Source organism: Panthera uncia (genome assembly GCF_023721935.1).
Source record: "Panthera uncia isolate 11264 chromosome A3 unlocalized genomic scaffold, Puncia_PCG_1.0 HiC_scaffold_11, whole genome shotgun sequence".
Lineage (NCBI taxonomy): Eukaryota > Metazoa > Chordata > Mammalia > Carnivora > Felidae > Panthera > Panthera uncia.
Window position 1 is genome coordinate 4,309,062 of NW_026057578.1, and position 21,981 is coordinate 4,331,042.

At 58.5% G+C, this 21,981-nt stretch overlaps 2 protein-coding genes across 6 annotated transcripts; one reads left to right on the top strand and one right to left on the bottom strand.

Annotated features, from left to right (window-relative positions):
- Window positions 1–69: 69 nt before the first annotated feature.
- CTSZ (cathepsin Z) lies at window positions 70–8,711 on the top strand. The gene is made up of 6 exons (XM_049650546.1): window positions 70–238; window positions 618–781; window positions 4,895–5,074; window positions 6,832–6,982; window positions 7,268–7,430; window positions 8,241–8,711. The coding sequence occupies exons 1-6, from the start codon at window positions 108–110 to the stop codon at window positions 8,349–8,351; spliced, it is 900 nt and encodes a 299-aa protein (XP_049506503.1). The 5' UTR covers window positions 70–107; the 3' UTR covers window positions 8,352–8,711.
- A 111-nt stretch (window positions 8,712–8,822) lies between these two features.
- Window positions 8,823–21,521, bottom strand: NELFCD (negative elongation factor complex member C/D). 5 transcript variants are annotated; one of them, XM_049650545.1, is made up of 15 exons: window positions 21,399–21,521; window positions 17,612–17,727; window positions 17,262–17,371; window positions 16,057–16,166; window positions 14,847–14,954; window positions 14,093–14,245; window positions 13,747–13,877; window positions 12,928–13,093; window positions 12,558–12,692; window positions 11,974–12,113; window positions 11,152–11,266; window positions 10,050–10,145; window positions 9,919–9,970; window positions 9,354–9,483; window positions 8,823–9,260 (listed from the first exon to the last, which is right to left on the bottom strand). In XM_049650545.1, the coding sequence occupies exons 1-14, from the start codon at window positions 21,516–21,518 to the stop codon at window positions 9,392–9,394; spliced, it is 1,644 nt and encodes a 547-aa protein (XP_049506502.1). In that variant the 5' UTR covers window positions 21,519–21,521; the 3' UTR covers window positions 8,823–9,260; window positions 9,354–9,391. The 5 variants fall into 5 exon arrangements, with proteins under 5 accessions (XP_049506502.1, XP_049506501.1, XP_049506499.1 ...); XM_049650544.1 differs by having other exon boundaries at window positions 9,354–9,438; window positions 9,830–9,970; XM_049650542.1 differs by having other exon boundaries at window positions 9,830–9,970; window positions 17,612–17,724; window positions 21,399–21,520.
- Between the last annotated feature and the right edge of the window lie 460 nt (window positions 21,522–21,981).

The window sequence follows — 21,981 nt, forward strand, 5'->3', positions numbered from 1 at the left end:
TCGGGGCCGGCGGCCGGCCCCGCCCCGGGGGTGTGTCGCCGGGCGCGGCCGGCTTAAGGCCCCGGGCGGGGCGGGGAGGGCTGGGAGAGGCCGGCGGGCCGGGAGCCATGGCGCCGTCCGGGCCGCTGCTGCTGCTGCTGCTGCTGCTGGCGGGCGCGCGGGCCGGGCCCTACTTCCGAGCGGGTCACAGCTGCCGCCTGCCCCTGCGGGGGGACCAGCTGTCCAAGCTGGGGCGCAGGTCGGCCGCGCGCGGGGCTGGGCCCCCCACCCGGGGCTCCCCCGGGTTCCAGGAACCTGGCGTGCTGCCTGCCTCCCGTGACCTTTGAGGGTCAAATCCAGATCCTGTGTTTTCTGGGGGGGATCGCTCTTTTTCTTTACCTTTGGAAGGTGGGACAAGCCTCACCTGGGGGCCTGGGTGGGGGCGGGGGCTTGCCGGGGAAGCCATGTGGTTCCCGCGTGGGGGGTTGCGCCGCCTCCTTCACGACCCCGGGGGAAGGGGGGCTGGGGTGCCCCCCTGGGAGAGGGGCTGCCCTGGGGGTTCGGGCGCTGACTCCCACAGCCTGTCATTCTGGGGAGGGGAGCGGGCGCTGAGTCTGTTCGTGCTGGTCTCTTCCCAGGACATACCCCCGGCCTCACGAGTATCTGTCCCCGAGGGACCTGCCCAAGAGCTGGGACTGGCGGAACGTGAACGGCGTCAACTACGCCAGTGTCACCAGGAACCAGCACATCCCCCAGTACTGTGGCTCCTGCTGGGCCCACGGCAGCACCAGCGCCATGGCGGGTAGGTGGGCTTCCGCAGCCCCTCCGGACCGCGGGCCGCGAAGGCCTGTCCACACTGCCTCCTGGGCGGCACAGGCAGCCACTGGGATTCTGCGCCTGGGCTCTGCGTGGGGTGGGAGGTGGCCGAGCCTCTCCAGCCTAGGGGAGCTGACCCGTGACCTCTGCGGTTCCTCCCGGTGGAGGGAAGGCCAAAGTGCTGCAGGCTGGACTGTGTGTCCGCCTGGGGCCCGTGGGTGGCAGGCAGGACGAGGGCCAGCCGCCCCGTGACATGCGGCTCCCAGGTGCCGTTTCTCCCCCAAAGCTTGTGACCCCGGCCCTTTGGGATCAGACCAGAGGTGAGACTCACCCAAAATCCCCTGCCAGTATTTGGGGACAAGGAAGTGAAACTGCTTCGCAGCAGCAGTTAATATTTGAGCTGATGCCCATCCTGGGCTTGGAATATTGAGCAAGGCTGGCCGGTTTCCTCATCTGGCCCCTGGCCCCGGTGAGGGGACGAAGGAGGGGAAGCTGAGGGCCACACCACCCGCGAGGGCTGCTGGGCCTTGCCTTGGGAGAGCAGGGAGCAGAGACCTCCCCCAGCCTCCGGCCTCCATTCAGCCCCAGGCTGGCTTGGGAGGTGTGGGAGGGGCTCTGCCATCTCCAGTGGCGGCCCAGGGGCCTCCGGTGACGGGAGAGTTCCACTGCAGAAGGGACTGCCTGGCTGGGGGGGCAGGGGACCACTGCCTCGTCCCCGCGGGGCAGCTCACTGGGCAGGCCTGGTGTACTCGTGGCCTTGTGTTAACTTGATTAAGAACAGGGAGGCTGCTGCCGCTTCTGAGGCTTGGTGGCTCCATTGAAGCCTCCGAGCTGCCCTGGGACTGTTCCCACTTTGCAGATGAGGAAGCTGAGGTCCCTGGCAAGGAGGTCAGGAGACTCGGGTGTGGTGTGAGTGGCAGCTGGGAGTAGAGCCCAGAAGCCTGGCCTTTGGGCCGGGACTTCTGCCGGGCGTCTTTGGGTCGAGGAGTGGAGGGGGGTGGTCTGGGGCATCCTTCTGGCCCTGCCGGAAGGAGGAGGAAAGGGGGGCAGATAGGCTGCGGCGCCATTGCAAGGTGTGGGAGGCTTGGGAGGCCCCCTGAGTGGGATGTGGAGCCAGAGGCTTAACCCCTGCAGCCCCTGCAAGGCCTTGGGCCGGGCGGGCAGGGTGTGGGCAGGCCCCAGGCGGAGGGTCGGGGCAAAGGCCTCGGAGGGCATGGTGCTCTCGGCGCGGAACTGAAAGAGGGCCTTTGTGGTGACCCTCGGGGTGGGGGATGGACAGAAGAGCCACAAAGGTCACCAGGGCGAGCCCTCGACCTGGTTCCATTTTCAGAGGGTCAGCCCTGCCGCATCTCCGGAGCGGACTCTCCGGGGCAACCGTCTCCTCCAATGACGCTCTCCCCCAGCAGCAGGACCCTTCTTCCTCTTTCACCGAGAAAACGGAAGCCCTCAAAAGGGGACTTCCAGGGGCGCCGGCCCGGCAGGCTGCCACCTAACACAGCCGGTCGTGGTCTGCCTCTCCTCCTGTCCCCGGGCCCTTTGCCCTGTGCTTGGACCCGGCCATCGCCAGGAGCAAATGAGCAGGAGGCCTGGAGCCCACTGCCCCACTTGCGGGCCCCCTCCTCCGTCCTCAGACCCCGTCCAGCCTCGCTTCACCTCCCACTCGGCGCGAGGGGCCGCCACGCCGGCAGGTGCAGCCGTCAGCCGCCGGGCCTCGCCCTCCGTGGTCGCGCTTGATCACCTGTCCCTGGCGCGCTGTCCCCGCCTTTCACCACACACTACAGCTCTTCCTACTTTCTGGCTGCGCCTCCATATCCTCTGCCAGCTCCTCCCCCTCCCCCCGAGCACTGGGTTCCCGGGACTCAGCCTTCACCTGCGCCTCCGTGACACCAGCTGTCCTCTGCCCTCCCTCTGCCCGGACACCTCACGCCTCAGTCCCCCCACCCCCCACCCCACCTGACTGAGCCACTCATCCTTCCCGTCGCTCCCATGGAAGCCTAGCACCGCCCCTCGTACGATCCTGGGACGGATCTTGTCCGTTTTACCTTCAGGGTATGTTCTGAACCCCTCTGCTTTTTGCACCCCCCATCGCTGCACCCCTACTCTGAGCCCCGGGCGCTGGCACCGCCTGGTCTCTGCCCCCTCGCCCCCCTGCCGTCCCGTCTCAGCCTAGACCCGTCTACTGAGCCCCAGGTCGGACTGTACTTTTGTCCCACTGGAAACCCTCCACGATTGCACGCAGAGCGAGCACAGAATGCTTACTTGACCTACGAGAGCCTCTGTACGCGGGCTCCCTGTCCTGTGTGGGGACCCCACGGGTCGGGGCTTTGACTGTTTTTCTGTCCAGCGCTGGGTTCCCAGCGCGGAGAACAGCCGGGCGCACAGCAGGTGTGGACAAGCACCTGTGGGTGATGGAGGAAGACGAGCAGGTGGAGAGGAACTTCCAGTTACCTTCGGGCCACGCGGGGAGGGTCTTTGACCGCCCCCCCCCCCCGGGGTTGGGTCAGGGAGGGAGGGGACGCCTGATCCGGGTGCAGGGGAGGCCAGACCGGGCCGCGGATGGAGCAGCCTTGCTGCCCACCGCTGCCGGGCAGGGGCCGGAGGAGACGAGGCTGGGGAAGTAGGCCTCAGAGTTGGCAGCACGGAGGTCCTCGGCCTTCCGAGAGCAGCTTCCTCAGTGGGGAGGAGACCCCAGCCAGGTTGGCAAGGCGCCGAAGGGACAGCGGGGCTGGGAATGGAGACCCGGAGGGCTGCCGGGAGCCTCACGAGGCAGCAGAGAACTGCGGTGTGTGCGGAGGCGCGTGCGGGGCTCAGGGGCCCTTTGCCGATGTCGGGGGCACCTGGGTGGCTCTAAGCATCGGAGTCAGTTAAGCTCAGGTCATGACCTTACAGCTCATGGGATCCAGCCCCACGTCAGGCTCTGCGCTGACAGCATGGAGCCTGCTTGGGATGTTCTCTGCCTCTCCTCCTCAGTCTCTCAAAATAAACATTAAAAAAAAGAAAGAGAAGGACGAGAGAGGAGGGAGGGAGGGAGGAGAGGCAGGTCCACGTGTGTGCAGGTACTGATGGGGGAGAGAGGGCCCAGGGCCCACTTGGGCCTCGGGTGGGCGGGCAGGGATGTGCCACAGAAGGTGGGTGGGGGGTGCAGAAAGCCTGTACGCCGGGTGGCAGGGAGTCGAGGGACCTGCCTTGGAGTTTTCCAGTGGAATCTGGAGAGCCCTCAGATGGGTGGGGGTTGGGGCTGAGCCTGAGGGCAAACCCTCCCGTGCACCAGCAGGCATCAGCCCAAGGACGGGGACACCCTTACCGCGGTGTGGAAGGAAACCACGACGGGTGGAGGCAAAATGGCTTGGAGAGGGCAGTAGGGCGAAGGGGGCCCTCACCTGGCCCGCAGGCCCTGCACCGCGGGCTGTGAGGCTGGGGAGCCTCCATCAGGAGCTGGCAGGGGCGTGACCTCCCGGGGTCAGCAGCCAGGGCCGGGCTCGGGTCAGGAAAAGAAAATTCGTTCCCTCGTTTACGCGGCTGGTACTTCGTGAGCCCCTGCTGCGTGTCAGGCGGCGTGCTTGGGGTCTGGAGCTGAGCCCTGCGGGACACGGGCCCAGGGAAGTACGTGCAGTGGTCAGCAGGTGACGTGGCGGCAGCTGCTTGGAGCCGGCGCGGCCGGGGAGGCCGGGGGGCTGCACAGGGGTGTCCGCAGGGACGGCTCTCTGGGCCAAGGAGCGGCCAGGGAGCACGGAGGAAGGGGCAGCGGGCGCAGATTGACGGCGGGTTTCTGAAGGCACGGGGCTGGTCAGAGGAGTGGAGGTCTGTGCGGTGACACCAGGGAGGTGAGGGGGCCCCGGGGCTGCTGTGGGGGTGGCGCCTCAAGGGGCAGGACTGTCCTGTCCCGCGCTCTTGTCTTGGGGACCGGCGGGCCCACCGGCCCTTCAGCAGGCCCTTCCGAGGCGCGGGCAGACGGACCTGGCCCTGCCCGTGTGGCACCGGGTGGCCAGTGGTGTGGACAGACACCTCCGTGCCCGGAAGGGCTGGGGGAGGGGGCCCTGGAGTGCGGACACCCTGAGGGGCGGGCGCTGACCAGGTGCGCGTGCTGCCGCCCTCGCAGACCGGATCAACATCAAGAGGAAGGGGGCCTGGCCCTCCACCCTGCTGTCCGTGCAGCACGTCATCGACTGCGGCGACGCGGGCTCCTGCGAGGGGGGCAACGACCTGCCGGTGTGGGGGTACGCCCACGAGCACGGCATCCCCGACGAGACCTGCAACAACTACCAGGCTAAGGACCAGGGTAGGTGCCCGCCCGCCCCCACCGTCCCCCCGGGGAGAGCGCGGCTGGGGCGCTGGGGGAGGGCGGGACGGAGTGGGGAGCCCCCCCCCCCGCCACCTTGAAATTGAACCCCGTGGGGCTGGGGGAGCGGGCAGCTGGAGTCCACGGTCCTTCCTGAGAAGACCCCCAGAAAAGACCTGGGGCGGGTGTCTCCAGCCTCGTGTCCCCTGTGGCCAGGACTGGCCACGGTGCTTGGGTTCTGCCATGTTGGCATTTTGGGGGTTTCCTGGGCGTCTGTAAGGTGAGCCCTGCAGAGGGAAGAGAAGGTTTTCCAGGAGTGGGTGAGGAAAGCAGGCCTGCAGGTAGGTTGCGGCCCCGAACTGGAGGCACGAGGGCCCAGCTGGAACACGGCATCAGCTCGTTCCCCGGCCTGGGCTGTGAGCACAGGGGCAGGGGTGGGGCCGAGGGGTCCTGCAGGGACCAGCAGAGCCAGCCTGCCTGGAGTCTCGGGAGTTGGCACAGCCCCAGGCTGCTTTCCTTGGAAGCCGAAGGAAAGAAGGTCCAGCCCGTAATTGGCCGTTAAGTCACCTGTCGCCGTCAGAGCTCCCTCTTGGCCAGGGCGGAGAACTGGGACGAACTTAATGGGACATTTGAGACCGCAGTGTTGGAGGAAGGGGGAGCCCGAGTGCGTTTCCGCCCCTGCCCTCTCCCTCCATAAAAGGGTGAGTTCCGGCAGCACCCAGTGCCCTCTCAGGGCCCGAGCATACTCTGGGCCACACCCACGGTGCCCTCACGTCGCCTCCGGAGCCGTAGTGCCCAGCCAGAAAGAATTCCCCCAGACTGGTTGGGTGAGTCTTGTTGAAGTGGTAAATACAACAGGGGTCAGAGAACCAAGGAGAGGGCAGGTGAAGGGGAGAAGGCTCTGCAGGATGGGGGATCAGGTGGTCCCTGGGGCCCTGCCCTCCCTCACCCTGCACTGGTCTCGTCCAGCCTAGGCCAGGCCCCTCCAACCCACCAGTGCCACTGAGCAGAGCCGACTGTTTGCGGTACATAGTCCGCTCTTTGTATTAGCAAATGTGGCCATGGATCTGTCCCTTGCCAGTGATACTGGGCTTGGGGCACTTGGTGTCCTGGGGACAAACGAAACCGGCAGGTTAGGCCTCAAGGAGTCTGTGGTCCTGGGGGAGGAATCTGGACGGCTGGGAAATTGTAACAAGTAGGTGACACGAGAGCCGTAACAAGGCAGGGTGGAGGGGTGCAAAGTGGGATGTTGAGGGCCTGGGGACAGCGCAGGGGATGGTGTCTTCTTACACAACTAAGAGCCACACTTGGTCTTTTTTTTTTTTTTAGCCTACTTCTTGAAACCTCCTCAAACCAAAAAAAATTAAAAAAAATAAGAAAATGCTTAATTTTTTCCAAATGTATTGGCCTGTTCACTAGCCAGCAATACAATTACCTTATTAAAAGCTAATAGTTTAATTCCACTCCTTTCAGCTGTATTGTGAAAAGACCCTGCTCTTGGCCTTTAAAGGAGAACAGGCTCGCTCTTGAGTGCCTACTATGAGCTGATTAACCTGTGTGCTCCTTCCCCGCCAAAGCCTGGGGAGGGGGTCCTCCCCGCTCCCTCGCAGCCGGACGAAGAGCCTAGTTCGGCAGCACCCGTCGGCAAGATGCTTCCCGGTTGTTAGTTAAGCGTGGAGAGGGCGTGTGCACGTGCTTCTTTGTCCGCGGGTCCCCGAGGAGCCCGTCTCACGCCGACTTCGCGTGCTGTCCCGCAGAGTGCGACAAGTTTAACCAGTGTGGAACCTGTACTGAATTCAAAGAGTGCCACGCCATCCAGAACTACACCCTCTGGAAAGTCGGCGACTATGGCTCCCTCTCCGGGCGGGAGAAGATGATGGCAGAAATCTACGCCAACGGCCCCATCAGGTGAGGAGCCGGAGCCCCCCGCCAGCTGGGCACAGGGGCCCCAGTCAGTGTCACCCCCCCGCCCCCTCCCTGGGGCCGACTTCCCTGTCTGGGCGCGTGAGGGATCGTAGGGCGTCTGGGATCGTAGCGAGGGTGAAGCGCGCGCACATGTGCGCACACTCGAGTGAGGGACAGAAGTTCGGGCAGGGTCGTCCCGATGCACGACCCGGGCTGGGTCCACGGGGCCGCCTGTAAGGGGGGGTGAGTCCTTCCCACCCGAGTGCTGATCCAAGTGGTTGCGCTCAGCTGCGGTATCATGGCGACGGAGAAGATGGTCAACTACACGGGAGGCATCTACGCGGAGTACCACGACAGGGCCTACATAAACCACGTCATTTCTGTGGCCGGCTGGGGTGTCAGCGACGGCACGGAGTACTGGATCGTCCGCAACTCCTGGGGAGAACCGTGGGTAGGCGCCCTCCCCCCACCCTCCCCCAGGCTCCGCAGCCGGGAACTGCGGCGCCGAGCGGGGGCTGGGGGGCTCCTTGCTCCGGCCCAGGAGCACTGGTGACATCTAGGGTCAGATCCTTCGTGGGGGGAGGGTTGTCAAGCCCCCCTACCCCTTAGACGCCAGTGGCTCCTCCCCGCCCCACGTGGCCACCAACAATGTCTCTGGACTTTGCCAAGTGTCTCCTGGGGACCCCGCCCTGGTTGCAAAGCACTGTTTTGGAACTTTCGGTTCAGCCCGATCGTCCCTCTACAACCGTCTCATCCCTTCTGCCGGCACAGTTTCGGCTCTCTTAGGAGATACGCCCCAATACGGCGGCATTTTTTCAAAACTACTTTTGAGTTGGTCAAAAATCCAGGGGAGATAAATTAACTGCCAGAATTTTCATTTCTAAGGCCTAGTATTAACCATTAACAGCTGAAGACACAAATTCATTACTATGAAGTGGGGGAGAGTGATTAATGTCGAAGTGATGAACTCGGTGTTTTTATTAAAAGACCATAAACCGGGGGTATTAATAGGTAGTTAAGTCATCCGGCTTGAAGAGTCAACATTTTAGTTACATTAATTTTCTTTGGGCTCACAGGGCCATGTACCTCGCTTGTTAAATATTAACCAAGCCAAAGTATTTCACAGAAGGTATTTCTGAGTAGGGGTCCCGGGAAGGGCAGGCACGGTGCCTGAGACGGTGGCGGGGCGGCGCACGGGCAGCGGGGGGCACAGGAGACGGGGGTGAGCGAACGTGTGGTGCCCCCCCCCCCCCCCCCCCAGGGAGAGCGAGGCTGGATGCGGATAGTGACCAGCACCTACAAAGACGGGAAGGGTGCCGACTACAACCTCGCTATCGAGGAGAACTGCACGTTCGGGGACCCCATCGTCTAAGACCCAGGCCTCCGGAAGAGCAGGGGTTTAAGAGATGGTATCGTGAGCCCTCGTCAGGGGGGATCCCGTCGCCGAGGGCGCTGGGCCGGGAGTGCCGCCGTCTGCAGGAACTCGGGGCTGACCCGAGTGGAGGGCTGCCGGGCTGGCGGGGAAGCCATCCTTCAAGGGTCGGAAATGGGAGGGCGGAGACCCCGGGGCCGGCAGCACGGTGTGCCCGGCCGGAGTGTGGTCTCCGTTCTCCTCAGTACGTGATTTGGTGTTTTCTATTTGGCAACGGTGGCCTATAATGTGGTAAACGAGGTCAGACTGATCACCAGTTGTTCTGTCACCTGGGAATCAGTGGTGGGGGTGGAGAAGGCCATCTCAGATCACCCGAGTGATAATGAATAAAATACACGACTCCCCGCGGGAGTGGAGCCTGAGCGTGCCTTATTTACACACGAGAACACCACCGGGACCTACACCTGCCGATCCAGCGGAAAGACTTTTTAATTTGTTCTTGGAAAATTAACGTGACAAAATGCCGACCAATCGGGTTCTGGTGAGAAAAGTCACCTCGGAAGGCAGTTCATCTCCGAGTCTCTGGTCCCGAGCTCGCCGCGCCCCACGGGAGGGACTCCGTTCCCTCGCCGGGGGGAGACCGCGGGCCGCAGGGTCTGGGGGCAGCGCGAGCCCCTAGGAGAGGGGGCCGCCCGTGGTAGCGGCTCCACGGTGCCCACCTCCCCCCCCCCCCCCCCCCCCCCCCCCCCCCCCCCCCCCCCCCCCGGGCCCGGTCCCGAGATGCCGACGGGGCCTCTTCGGCGACGGCTCCTGGGAGGGCTTCCCCACAACTGGTCTCGGAAGGTCGTGTGTCGGCTCCGGAGGGCGCACTGAATTAGTTCACCAGGATGAAGTTGGACTTGCAGTGAGCTTTAACACGGAAGGAAAACGGGCACGGGGTTAGAAACGGGAGGCGAACGGCGACAAGGTCGCGGCGGAGGGACGCGTACGTCCCAACCCTACCTATAAATTCCGTCACGGGGTCACGTTCGCCCTCTGTCTTAATGGTGCCTGCGATGCTGTCGTTTTCCAAGATGGGGAGGAAGAGCTGCACGAAGTCGGAGGTGTACGGGGGAGCGATAACGTCCAGCACCTAGGACGACAGCGCACCAGGCCGTTCCCCACAGCCACAGGCGGCGTCCCACCGGCGTCCGATGAAACGGCAGACGGTTTGGGGACAGTCACCCTCCCCTCCCCGCCCTCTGCTCCCCGGCGACAATACGAGCCTCCAACGTCAAGACCCCAGGTGGTTCCACGGGCAAAACATAATATGGCTCCTGAAGGTGGGATGTGCTTGGTAAATGGTATGTAACCATTGTCCCCACGATCAGCAGAGAGCACAGTTCTCAGAGCTGGGCGCGAAATAAACTCATTAAGCCAGAAGGCGCCGCTAGCGTTAACAGTAGAAACGTGAAACAAACAAACGGTGTGTTGCTGACCTCGGTTACAAAATAGCGAATGAGTGAAATGTCAGTGTCCAGCTTCTCCAGACACTTTCGGATGTAACTGACAACAGGAAGTACGTAACCTCGACTCAGCAGGTGAACCATCCTGTCCAACAGGGTCTTCTTCAACTCGAGCTACGAGGGCGGGGGCAGACAAAGCCGTCACCACGGGTCCCCTCCCCGGCCGCCAGAAGCCCGTGGGCCGCCCGCTCACCTGCTCCATCACGTCCAGCTGGGAGTGCTCCGTCTCGAAAAGCTTAACAAGCAGCTGCAGGACCTGGGGGTGCAGGAGCTGGTGGCAGGTGCCGATCTACAAACACGCCAAAGGGGGCCTCGCTGAGCACCGCGGCCGGGCCCCCGGGGCTCACCGTCGGTGCCCGGCCGTCGCGGCCGGCACACGGCGGGCGGCTAGTGTCGGCAGCCCTCGCCCAAAGCCGGTCCGCTTCCGTGCCTTTGCGCGTCCTTTCGGAACACTTGCTAAAAACTGAGAAATCTATGAAGCCAATGAAACAAGTTCCTTCTTTAAATTTTCTTTCTATTTGGGGCCCTCGGGAAGCTCAGTGGTTAAGCGTCCAACTCTTGATTTCGGTTCAGGTCACGATTTCATGGTTCCCGAGTTCGAGCCCCTCACCGGGCTCTCTGATGGGAGCACAGAGCCTGCTTCAGATCCTCTGTCCCCTTAACTCTCTGTCCCTCCCCAGCTTGTGCTCCCTCTCTCAAAAATAGGGGCGCCTGGGTGGCTCAGTCGGTTGAGCACCTGACGTTGGCTCAGGTCATCTCGTGGCTCACAAGTTTGAGCCCCACATCAGGCTCTGTGCTGACAGCTCGGAGCCTGGAGCCTGCTTGGAGCCTGCTTCCGATTCTGTGTCTCCCCCTCTGCCCCTCCCTCTCTCTGCCCCTCCCCTGCTCGTGCTGTCTCTCTAACTCAAGAATAAATAATAAACATTAAAAAAATTAAAATAGATCAGGAAACATTAAAAATTTTTTTCTGGGGGCAGGGGGAGGAGCAGAGAGGGAGAGAGAAAATCCCAAGCGGGCTGCATGCTGTCAGTGGAGAGAGCCTGGTGGGGGGCTCAATCTCACGAATGGTGAGATCACGACCTGAGCCAAAATCAAGAGTCAGACGCTTAACAGACTGAGCCATTTAGGCACCCGAAAACCAGTTCCTTAAAAGGAAAATCCTCCCTGAGGATAAAAAGTCACTAGCTCTGTACCGAGTAGCCTGTGGGTTCAGTGACAGACGTACTGGCAGGACAGGCACGAGCAGGATAAGGCACGGACACGGAGTGCCGCCCAAGGCCCCGCAGCCCCCGTACCTCGTCCAGCAAGGCCAGGTGTACCGGGGTGTGGTCGGTCTGTAGCTGGAAGTATCTCGGCTCTGACACAGTCCAGTCCACCCACTTGAGCACACCCATGGCCACCACTGGGAACCTACGGGAAAATGGGGCACAATGCTTCCTTTAAATGAAGTTAAACAAAGAAACGCCACCGCCCCATCTATCCCAGCAAGTGGCTCTCCCTCTGCTCTGCCAAGGAGATGCTGGTCAGAGAGACGGTCTCAGGAGGCCAGGATCCTCTCAACGTGTGCTACAGGGACCCAAACTCAGTTACTGGCTTATTTTCAACCACTATTGGTTTAAAAGAAGATCGTTAATGCAGAACTCTCAGGGAGCCCGGACTGGGCTGAAGTTTTATTTGGCAAACCCTCTCTCTGTCCCTAGTAGAGACTACCAGGGGAAAGCCTCAAACACCTAAGAGGACCACCCTGTCTGTAAGCCTGTCTGATCAACGCAGGCGTCTGTATCCTTGCTGTGATCATGTCACTTCTACACAAGCAACACTTCGTTGGCCTGATTTTTACGGTAAATAGACCCTTCCCTTCGAAGCAGCTTTTGTAATTCTGGTTGGTCTTCCATTTCCTTAGGCTAATTCATGAACAGACTTCTGGCAGATAAGCACCTGAGAAGTACTCGTGCTGCTGAAACAATTTAAAGTCCTCTAGATACATTTTACAAAAAAACTGAAATCCGTAAGTGTCTCTGAAGCTTTTGTTAAATACATAAGCCTTTAATAAAATGAAAATTCAACCAACTTCCTCCAGAAGGATCAAGTTCAGAACTAAGGTTTAATTTGCTCACCTAATGCACTGATAAAGTGTACTGAGCTCGGCCACTAGCTCGGAGGCCCCTTTGTTTTCATTACAGCACAAGTTGTGAACAGTCTCCACGGCTTTTGACGTTGACTTCAGCTCATCTTTGTTGATGCCCACGCGCTTGTTCTGAACACACACACACACACACACACACACACACACACACAGAGTTAGTGAGTCCCGGTGGCCTTGCAGTTGGGGTCATCTGCTACGGGCTACCCCTCTCTGCAAACCCCCTTCCCTGTCCCTGGAGCCGAGTCCATTCGGCTGCCACCCGTTGGAGTCGCCCAGCGTGCAGGAACAAGCCAGTGAGGCTGGGCCTGTGGCAGAGAGGGACCTGCTTATCTCTGTAGTCGCACTTCAAATGCCAGTGTGAAAAGTATTAACAGATGCTATGCACCTTCTCTTGAGACATTCAGCACTTTGACTATTTCACGCACGAACGCTACAAACAGGTTTCTGACACTAGTTGGGCTCATGACTTCTTACAGCCCAAATTCCCAAATAACACCAAAGAGAGGAGGTTACTTGTCCCCCTAAAAGTGCATCGATCCTCAGAACTGATGGCACCTTTTTCCAGGTCTCAACCACGCTGGCGGCATACGCCAAGATGTGGATGTACTTGTGCTTGTGGTCCTGGTTGATCCGGGCCCCTGGTTTAAAGAGCGACTGCATGAACAGGTCCAGGAAGGCCGGCACCCGGATCTGAGGAGACACACAGGGCTCGATGAAAAGGAACGCGCAGAGGAGACGTCAGGTCAGTCCACATGCGCTTACGGCAGGAGTGAGGGCACGCCGAGGACGTGACGGGGGAGGATGAGGAAAAGGACAGAAACGAATTTGTATTCAGGGACTTAGGAGAAACACAGGCTTTCCAAAATAACCCTTCTATTCGGCACGGAGGGGGTCCCACCTTATTATTAAAATGAAAGCAACTTACGAGTTCAACAGGAGGCGGGTCCATGCTCGTGAACATCTTGAAGAGGACCGTGATGTCGGCCGGATTCAGGGCTCCTTTGGACAACATGGCCCCAAGAGCCTGACAAGCCCTGGGGTAGGAGGCAGCTGTGCCCAGCGCAAGTGTGATCTGACTGGCATCATGACCTCTGGGTGAGGGAAAGCACAGATCCCACTGTTAGGAAGGTGGCTCCCTGCCCTCTCCTTCCTTCTCTGCCTCTTTCCTTCCTTTTTTTTCACACCTCATTCTTGGAATTGTTTGGGTCCCTTTTTTTTCATATGTCTGTCATTCACTGGTATCCTGACTGACCCACAAAAACAGCATTTAGAGCTAACTGGGAAAGAAGGGTTGGATACAGCTTGCAGACTTTCCAAGAGGAGCCATTCACTTTTCATGTCTTATTAAGACTCCGTTAGGAGAGAATAAAGCCAGCAAGGGCTAATTTTATTCCGTAAGATATGGACCACAACAGAACAATTAAACTACTGAATAACTATTTCAGGACCGCTATCATTTGCTATTGATGAATCCTAATATATGAAAACACAGGTTCACAAATCCAGTGAACTGCACAATAATCAAGTACCCTATAAAATACTCATCAAAGCCAAACTTCAGAAAGCAAGCTCTCTCCGTGTATCTAAAACTACCCTGACCTTTCTAGCTCTACTAGACAGAAGGCAGTTAATCTGTCTGTCAAGAGGAGGGCCTAGAGTCTCTGCCGGTGGACACAGGGCGAAGGGGGAACTTTGCGGGGAGCACCTAGTCAGGACCAGGACGAGCACAAACACCGTCTCTCACTTCTCCTGGGCGAAGCGCTGCACCTCCTGTGCGATCCTGCGCACGGCGGAGCCTCCTTGCTCTTCCTGGGCCAGCACGGACATCATGGCCTGGGCAAACAGGTACGTGTGCTCCCCATGACACACCATCTTCTGGAACGTTGCAGGGGGAGAGAGTTTGGGGTTCCATAACTGCAGCAGTGACAGATGTCGACAAAAGAGCCAAACCCCCAACCACTCTGCATGCAAGTTATTATGCTGGAACTGGCCTTCTGACCTGGACATTCTCTCCAGGGAAGAAGCATTTCATGTTTGAAAACGCATGACCCCGATGCACGGCCGCCTTCTGAGACACACAAAGAACTTACGGCAAACTCAGGGAGGTTTTTTTCAAGGTTTTCCTCTCCTCCGTCCAAAATTGTAGCTAGAGAGGTACGGAGCACTCTAGAGAACACTTCCAGCTGCTGGCAGGCTGTGGACACGCTCGTTATCTCCCCTTGGTACCCTGCGTCAGAAATCAGCTACAATACAAAAACGAGAGGCCAGAGTGTCAACAGGTAGTGACCACACGTTTCACAGAAAGTTGGCTTGTCGTCAGTGTGCGTGGGAAGGTGGGACAAGCAAACACTGGTCTCAGGTCTCAAATGCTTATTCTGATCCCCGCCTCACCACTGACTAGGCTTGTGGCCCAGGCTAACCATCCCATCTCGGTTTCTTCGTGTAACATGAAGTGGACGAACGAGGCCTTCTTTTTTTTTTTAAACCAATTTCTGTGTCCAACGGAGGGCTCGAACTCACGACCCCGAGATCAAGAGTCACATGCTCCGACTAAGCCAGCCAAGCGCCCCAAACCAGGCCTTCTTAAAGGGTCCTCTCAGCACACGATGGACTCTAAAAATACGTTCCTGCCAAATCCTAAAACACAGTCCACGTTGATCCAAAAACATATATACATATTCTGTGCTTTTCTTTCTCACTGTTCAGATTTACAGAGGCGAAGTGATGGAGACCTTTACCAAAAAGCAAATACGACCTTTCAAAAGAAACAGACCACTTCCCAACTAATATAACTCTCACTCATAAATGCCTTCGCCTTTTCTGTGACACTAGTCCCCTGCCTACCTTAACAGTGAAGTTCAGCATCAAGCAGTCTGGATGGGCTTCAGCCAGTTTGTAAAAAAGATCTCTCCACGTGGTATGTGCAATCATTTGTTCAAGCCAAGCTGGGGTCTGCCAACAAACAAATGGACGGCGAGATAAAAGGCCTCGCTTGAGCTTTAGTGAAGACGGTATCGTATAAACAACCACTGGACATTCCAGTTGGAAGAGCCCCCGTGAGCGTCGAGCTCCAGCCCTGTGGTCCCGGCACAGGAAGCAGACCAGAGCTGGCGATGCCACACGGGCAGCCGAGCGGCAGCGCTGGAGCCCTGAAAGCCCACTCACGGCTTCTGGAAGACTCAACCGCACACCAGAAAGGTGCACTGAAAGGCGCTTCTTGGAGCCACTCGAGTCTAGGGAAGTACACGTAGTGTGGCCGCAGCGTAGGCACAAGTAACACATATGCCACATCTTGCTTGCCCTTGGCAAGAGGAAAAGGCCGTTTGATAGGGCAGAGGTTTTGGCCATCGCCATGTGTGGTGGCCGCGAACACGCGTCTCTCAGCTCCCCTACTGTGTGACTGACAGACCCTCTGAGTCCACCTCCCACCTGTGCCAAGGCCAGCTGCCCGCCAGATACTCCCAGCCACCAATCGAGTACGGCAGGGCTCCCGGCAGGCTGGTTCCCAGGAGACATGGGGCTCCAGTGACAGGGGACTGTGGCCCGAAGACACCCACTGACACTGCTGGAACTTTCTGAAAACTGCACGGTCGCCTAAGGCTCTTCACCCCCAACCTTCCTTCCTCCCTTCTGCCTTCTGAGCCCAGACCTGCATCGTGGCTCCCCAGCCCCCGCCCATCTTCTCTCACAGGCGTGTTGTTCGTATCTCCTGCACACAGAATCCCGGCCTGGTGTCTGCTTCCTGGAGGACCCGGACGAGTACCCCACACCACTCCCAGGACCGGTGCTCGAGAGTCGACAGAAGTGGGAGGTTTGAGTCTGCCAGTCCTCCTCTCTAGTTCACCACCCGTGTGCCTCTCAGTGTGCAAGAGCTCACTACCCTGCAGAGAGCATTTTGAGGGCAATTCTGACTCTACACAATTTCTGTCTCACCCCTTGATTTTAGGACCCAACTTTTTGCATTACTTGCCTAATACGCCACGTTCCACTGTACACGTGGAATGAGCAAAAGATCCTAGGAACTGGCATTAGAAAAAGAAGACAGACTCCTCACCTCTCCTTCTTCGGTAAAAATAGAATCTGCTTTGCGGGGGTCAAAATGTTTGATCAATAAACTCTTCAAGTGATTTTCCACAGTTTCCTGAACTTGCACTGGTTCAACACCTGAAAGAAAATGACAAAAGCCAGATGGAAAATGGCCATCTCTCAATTTGTTACACTACTTTGGAAAAAGTAGACAGGTCAAAAGTCTGTATGTGAACCAAAGATCACAGAATTGCTTCTGACCACTTGGAATTCGGGACCTCTCATAAAAATTCAGATTTATTAACCTTGGTCAACGGTAAGACCCCAAAAAGGAGCCCAAGGCAGAACACAGAAGGCCGTCTGCCTTCACGGAAAGGACAGCAGCATCTTGGACGCCTCGGTAAAGACGAGGACAAACTGCCAAAACAGACAGGCAGGAGGACAGAAAGACATACCCGACAGGGTGGAAAGAGAGCAGATGCCAGCCGTGAGAGGTGCACCGTGTTCAGGAGCTGGGGCAGCAGGGAACCCACTGCCTTCCAGCAGCACCTCCTCCATGACATCATCTGCACCCAGCTCAGTGGCCTTACAGTGAGGCTCTACCCTGATCAGATTAGCTAAAAGCCACAATCATACCCAGGCCTAAATTATCCATCATCCACCGCTTGCTATAACAGACCTCTTAGAAATGACGCAGTGAAGGGGCGCCTGGGTGGCTCAGTCGGTTAAGCGTCCGACTTCGGCTCAGGTCATGATCTCACGGTCCGTGAGTTCGAGCCCCGCGTCGGGCTCTGTGCTGACGGCTCAGAGCCTGGAGCCTGTTTCAGATTCTGTGTCTCCCTCTCTCTCTGACCCTCCCCCGTTCATGCTCTGTCTCTCTCTGTCTCAAAAATAAACAAACATTAAAAAAAAATTAAAAAAAAAAAAAAAAAAAAGAAATGACGCAGTGAGGGTATACAGTCTGACCCCATAATTCTACAACATAGTAGGGAAAACAGCTCCATGAGAATCCCATTTGCAGGCCACCCGTAAACCTCAAATTAGTGAATCAAAGATAGGAATCAAGCAGATGAACATGGGTAAGAAGTTCAGTTCCCACTTACAGAAGTCTTAAAAACCAGGAAAACAAACAAGGCCTTTCTGGTTTATCAGCATTATAATGATCCAAAGGTCTATTAAAAAAAAGTCGGGGGGGGGGGGTGACCAGGCAGGACGGGGCCACCCACAAAGCACCTGTCTGAATGAGCCACTCAGCCAGCAGGTTGACGGTCTGGGCCACGGCAGTGTAGTTCTCAGACAGTAGCTGGATAACATTCTCCGGAGACCCTCCTGCCTGAAAATACCTAGAAAAGGTAACAAAAAAAGCTAGGACACTCATAGGAATGTAGGCGGGCATGGGGATCAATGACAAGATAGTCAGGATATTAAGATTTTTAAAGCGGGGGTGGGGTGGGGCGGGGTCTAGAAGCTTTCCATTCCCAAATCACATTATTCTGGCTTTTGCAGATCACCCTCTGGGTCCATTACACACTGTCTCTAAGTTCCCCAGCTTCCTCCCCACACACATGACCCTTCTCACACACCTCTTCAGAGTGTTAAAGATGGAGGGCTCCATTATATAATCCCGGGTAGAAAATTTATGTAGGCATTCTTGCTGGACCTCCGCATCGTCTTCTCCTTCTCCATAATCATCCTCCTGCTGGTGATAAAAAGAGCCAGGCTACTTTTTCATCAACGCAAGTATCCTGCAATCTCACCTTAAATCTGCAGAACATTTCAAAAGCATTCCACATACGTTGCTTCATTTGACTTCTGTGATCATCTCAGGAAGTGGGCTGGACAAATAACGAGTGGCTAAGAAAATGGAATCCAGAAACACACCAAGGGGGTCTGTATCGCAACTACATGCTGGCACGCATGTGTACGGTGGTCACGCAAGGTACTTAAGCTCTCGGGGTATCCGCTTCCTCCTCTATTAAAGATCGTACCAGTGCTGCTCCCATTGGACTTTTGGAAGGATTCTGTAATCTAATTTCTGGACGAACCAAGCCTAGCGCCTGACGTTCAGTGAGAGTTCAACAGATGTCAGTTATTATTGTTTTCACTATTATTATTTCACACGTGCCATTTAATGCTTTCCAACAAAGACTGATGGAGTGATTCTCGAAGGCACAAGCCATCAATACGCTGTTAGGAAGCAGAGATCACAGACTTGCCTCCAATCAGCAGGACTGGCTGGATACCAGGCCCTGTTCTGTGTGGAAACAACCTTAGGCAAGTCACTGAATCTAAGAACAAAGCAGGATGATGTGTGACATCAAGGTCCATCCGGTGTTAACACGGTCATCCCAACCACTAGGCAGATGCTTTTTAGATGCTTACTCTGTACTGAGCACTGTACTCGCCTCTAGAAATCCCCGGAAATAGAAGACAGGATCTAGCCTTTTCTGCCAAAGGACTTTACAAACGAGGAGAGACCAACCTTCCATGCAAGTAACTAACATGATGGTGTAAGAGCTGGACCAGGGATCAGCAAACCACGGCTCAGGGCCTAATCCAGCCCTTCTGTTTCTCTAAGTAGAGTTTTGTTGGAACACAGCCACACCCATCTGAGAATTTTTTGGAATTTTACATATTGTCTATGGCTGCTTTCTCCCCATCATGGCAGAGTTAAGTAGTCGGGACAGGGACCGGCAAAGCCTAAAATGTCTAGTATGTGGTCCTTTACCAAAAAGTCTGCCCACCCCTGGGCAATTCTGTAAGCAATGCTTTGGGAGCAGATTCCTTCCGTGGGGACTGGGGAGTCTTTCAGACCTGCCCTGTGCGGGGAGCCTGGAGGAGGCCGTGAAGGAAGGCTGGCCTTCACCCCGAGACTCGTCCTTGTGGGGCTGTTTTCTGGGGCCTCTGTCCTCAGCCCTACTCTCTCCTGCTCCCTCTTCTCTTGGGTGATGCCACCTCCCTGCTCATAAATCTAGAATTTAGCCTGGATCTCTCTCTTTCTCTCGAGCTCCAGACTCAAGCGTCAGCAGTTTATTCTCACTGCCCCTCGGATGCCTGCTACTTCTCCAAACTCATTAGGTCCAGAACTGACCTCCGAACAGATCTTTGTCCCACCACCTATGTTTTAGTGAAGGGTTCCGTCGTCCGCCTGGTACCCCAAACTCACAAAGGTGTGAGTCACCCTCAGTTTCTGCTCCCTCACTCCACCGCGCGTCCGTCGTGAGGACCCGCCCATTCTGCTTCCCCCAGGTCTCTCCCGTTGGCCCCTCCTCCCGCCTTTCCTGTTCCTGATTTTGTGCGTGCCTGCGGGAGCGGTACGTCCCGGGCGGCTCAGCCTCACGCCTGCCTGCCGGTCACCTTCCGTGTTGACGCCACCACGGTCTTCACAGGCCGCACGTCTGATGCTTCTCTCTTGCGTGAAACTTCCAGTCTCCCTCAGCAAGGCTCTCCCACCTCTAGCGTGGCTGTAACCCTTCACCTGCCACCTGGCCGGTCTCGTCTCCTGCCAGCCCCCACCGGCAACCCGAAGCCAGACTGCACCACCGGCCTTCAGCAGCTCTTCACTGTCATCACCTGGACCTAACATCACCGTGGCCTCCGTGCGCGTCTTCCGCCTCTCGGGTCCAGCAACGTGGCGTCCAGCGAGCACACCTGGCGTCACGAGAACTGACCCACCCCCACCGCTCGAAATCCAGCTCACGTCACCCCTTCGGTCACCTTGCTGGACTTCCTCTTCCTCCTCTGAGCGGTCAGCATGTACGTGAAGGGAACATCTGGCCCACCCCTCTCATCACCGAGAGCCTATGAGGGTCGGTGCGCCGAATGGGGGTCACGACGAAAGTTCCCCGAACGCGAGACTCCCCAGCCTCCTGTCGGCGGGGTCTACGCTTGGCCCTGCTGTTCCTAGCGGCACACACTAGGGCACAAGGTGGACTGTCGGCTTATAAAACGAGGGCCCTGGTCTAGACGGCCCCTGGATATGCCTCAGTGGTAAGGTCATGACTTGAAGGCCCAGAGTGACCAGTGCTGTGACATCCTGAACGGGACGCTCGGAACACGAAGCCACCACTAAGCTCATTCACGTCCCATTGGTTGTCCAGCGGTGTGATAAAGTGGCGGTGGAGACAAAGGACCTGGGCTGGGTCCCCACTCCTTCGCCAGCTCGCAATCCTGCGAGGGGAGTGAGACAGCGCGAGCGCGGGCCGTCCGCTGAAGCTGCCTCCAAACACACGAACCTTGTGCTGTCACTCCCCGCCCCAAACTCTTGAACAAGTCACGTTCAGCAGCCGTCAAAGGCCCTTCAGACCTGGCTCCCTCGCAGACCTCGGGCCGCCGCATCCACCAGACGGCTCACCAGCGAGGATTCCTTTCTGCTCCACAAACACAGCACCTGTCTTCGCATCTCCGATCCTCAGCTCCCAAGCCCTCCTTGCACCCCTGCCCCCTTCAACCACCTGCGCCCCACTCCGTCCTTCCTTCAAAGCGCTCGGTATTGCCCACACCTGATGTGGACTCTTGCTAAACGGCAAATCCCCAGGCTCCCCTCCAGGCCAACCTATCTGCTCCAGGGGAGGGACCTGAGAAGCTGCAAGTTAAACCAGCACTTCGTGGGTTTTCAGATTAGAATAAACTTGGACTACACTGGCAGGGCTGGGGCTACCAGGTCGGAGTTCCCAACCCTCCTGGGGGAGGGGGGGGATGGGGGACAAGGAAAGACCCCTCCTCAGTCTCCATACCAAACCCCTCCAGGTCAACGATGGAAGGATTGACTGGATCAGACCAAAGCACCGAAAAGTACGTTTTACAAACAGTAAAACACGTGTTACGAAAGCCCAAAGTTGTACTTTCCCCCTCATGATGCTGGTTTGGACTTTCTAAGCGACTTAGTGGTTCAAATTGGGCGCTCTGAGCCCAATCCGCCGTCGAGTTCGTGCCTTCTATGCCTGGCGGGCCGGTAGGCCGAGGCCGGCCCCAAGGGAGTGGCCACTGGGACTACTGGTAGGGCCGTCTACTCCTCCGCCGCCCAGACCCCAGCGAGGCGGCCGCGGCGCCGGGGGACCTCACGCCCGGGTCTCCCGCCCCGTCCCCGCCCCCACTCGTTTGCAAGGGAGGAAACGGAGACGCACGGAGGCCGCGTGCTCGCCCCTCGACGGGCAGCGGCGCTCTGGGCGGGCCCCGCTGGCCCGGGGACGAAGGCGGGTGGCGGGCGCTCTGGGGGCGCGGGGAGCGCGCCCCGGGCGGGGAGGGGGCGGGGCGGGCTGTGCTTGAACCACTCGGTGACCGCGGGGCCCGGCGCGGCGGGGGCGGGGCCGGCCCGCCGGCGACGGAGACCAACGGTCCTCGTCGGGGGCGCCCGGCGCCCCCCCTCACCTGGCCGCCGTCCGCTTCGTCGCCCCACTCGGCCGCGCTCCCGAAGTAGTCCTCCTCCATGATGGCGCCCGGCGCGGCCCCCGCCATCCTCTCCCGCGAGCGCGCGCGAACACGGCGCATGCGCACGGGCAGAGGCGGGCGAGCGCACGCGCGGTCCCGCGGCTCCGCCCCCCCCCGCGGCCGCGCGCCTCGGTCCGGGGAAGGGGCGGGGCATAGAGAGCTGCCCTACAGTCGTGGCTCCAGGCGCCCGGACCCCGGCGGGAGCCGGCGGGAGGCGGGGCCTGAGCGAGGGGGCGGGGCACAAAGGCTGTCCTGGGCTGGTGGCTCTGGGCCCCCGGGGAGGACAGAGCGCCCCGAAGGGATCCTGGAGCACAACCTGGGTGGGTCCCAGGGGTTTTAACTCCGGATAGAAGTTAAACACCAGACTCTCTCTTGTCCTGGGTTCGGGTCCCGGCTCCACTCCTTCTTCGCCGTGACTTTCGGTCCTGAGAGCATCAGTTTTCTCATCTGACAACGGGGCACAAGAGCAGGGCTGACCTATTGGGCCTAGTGTCCAGGGCCCACGAAAATGTTCCCATTTCCT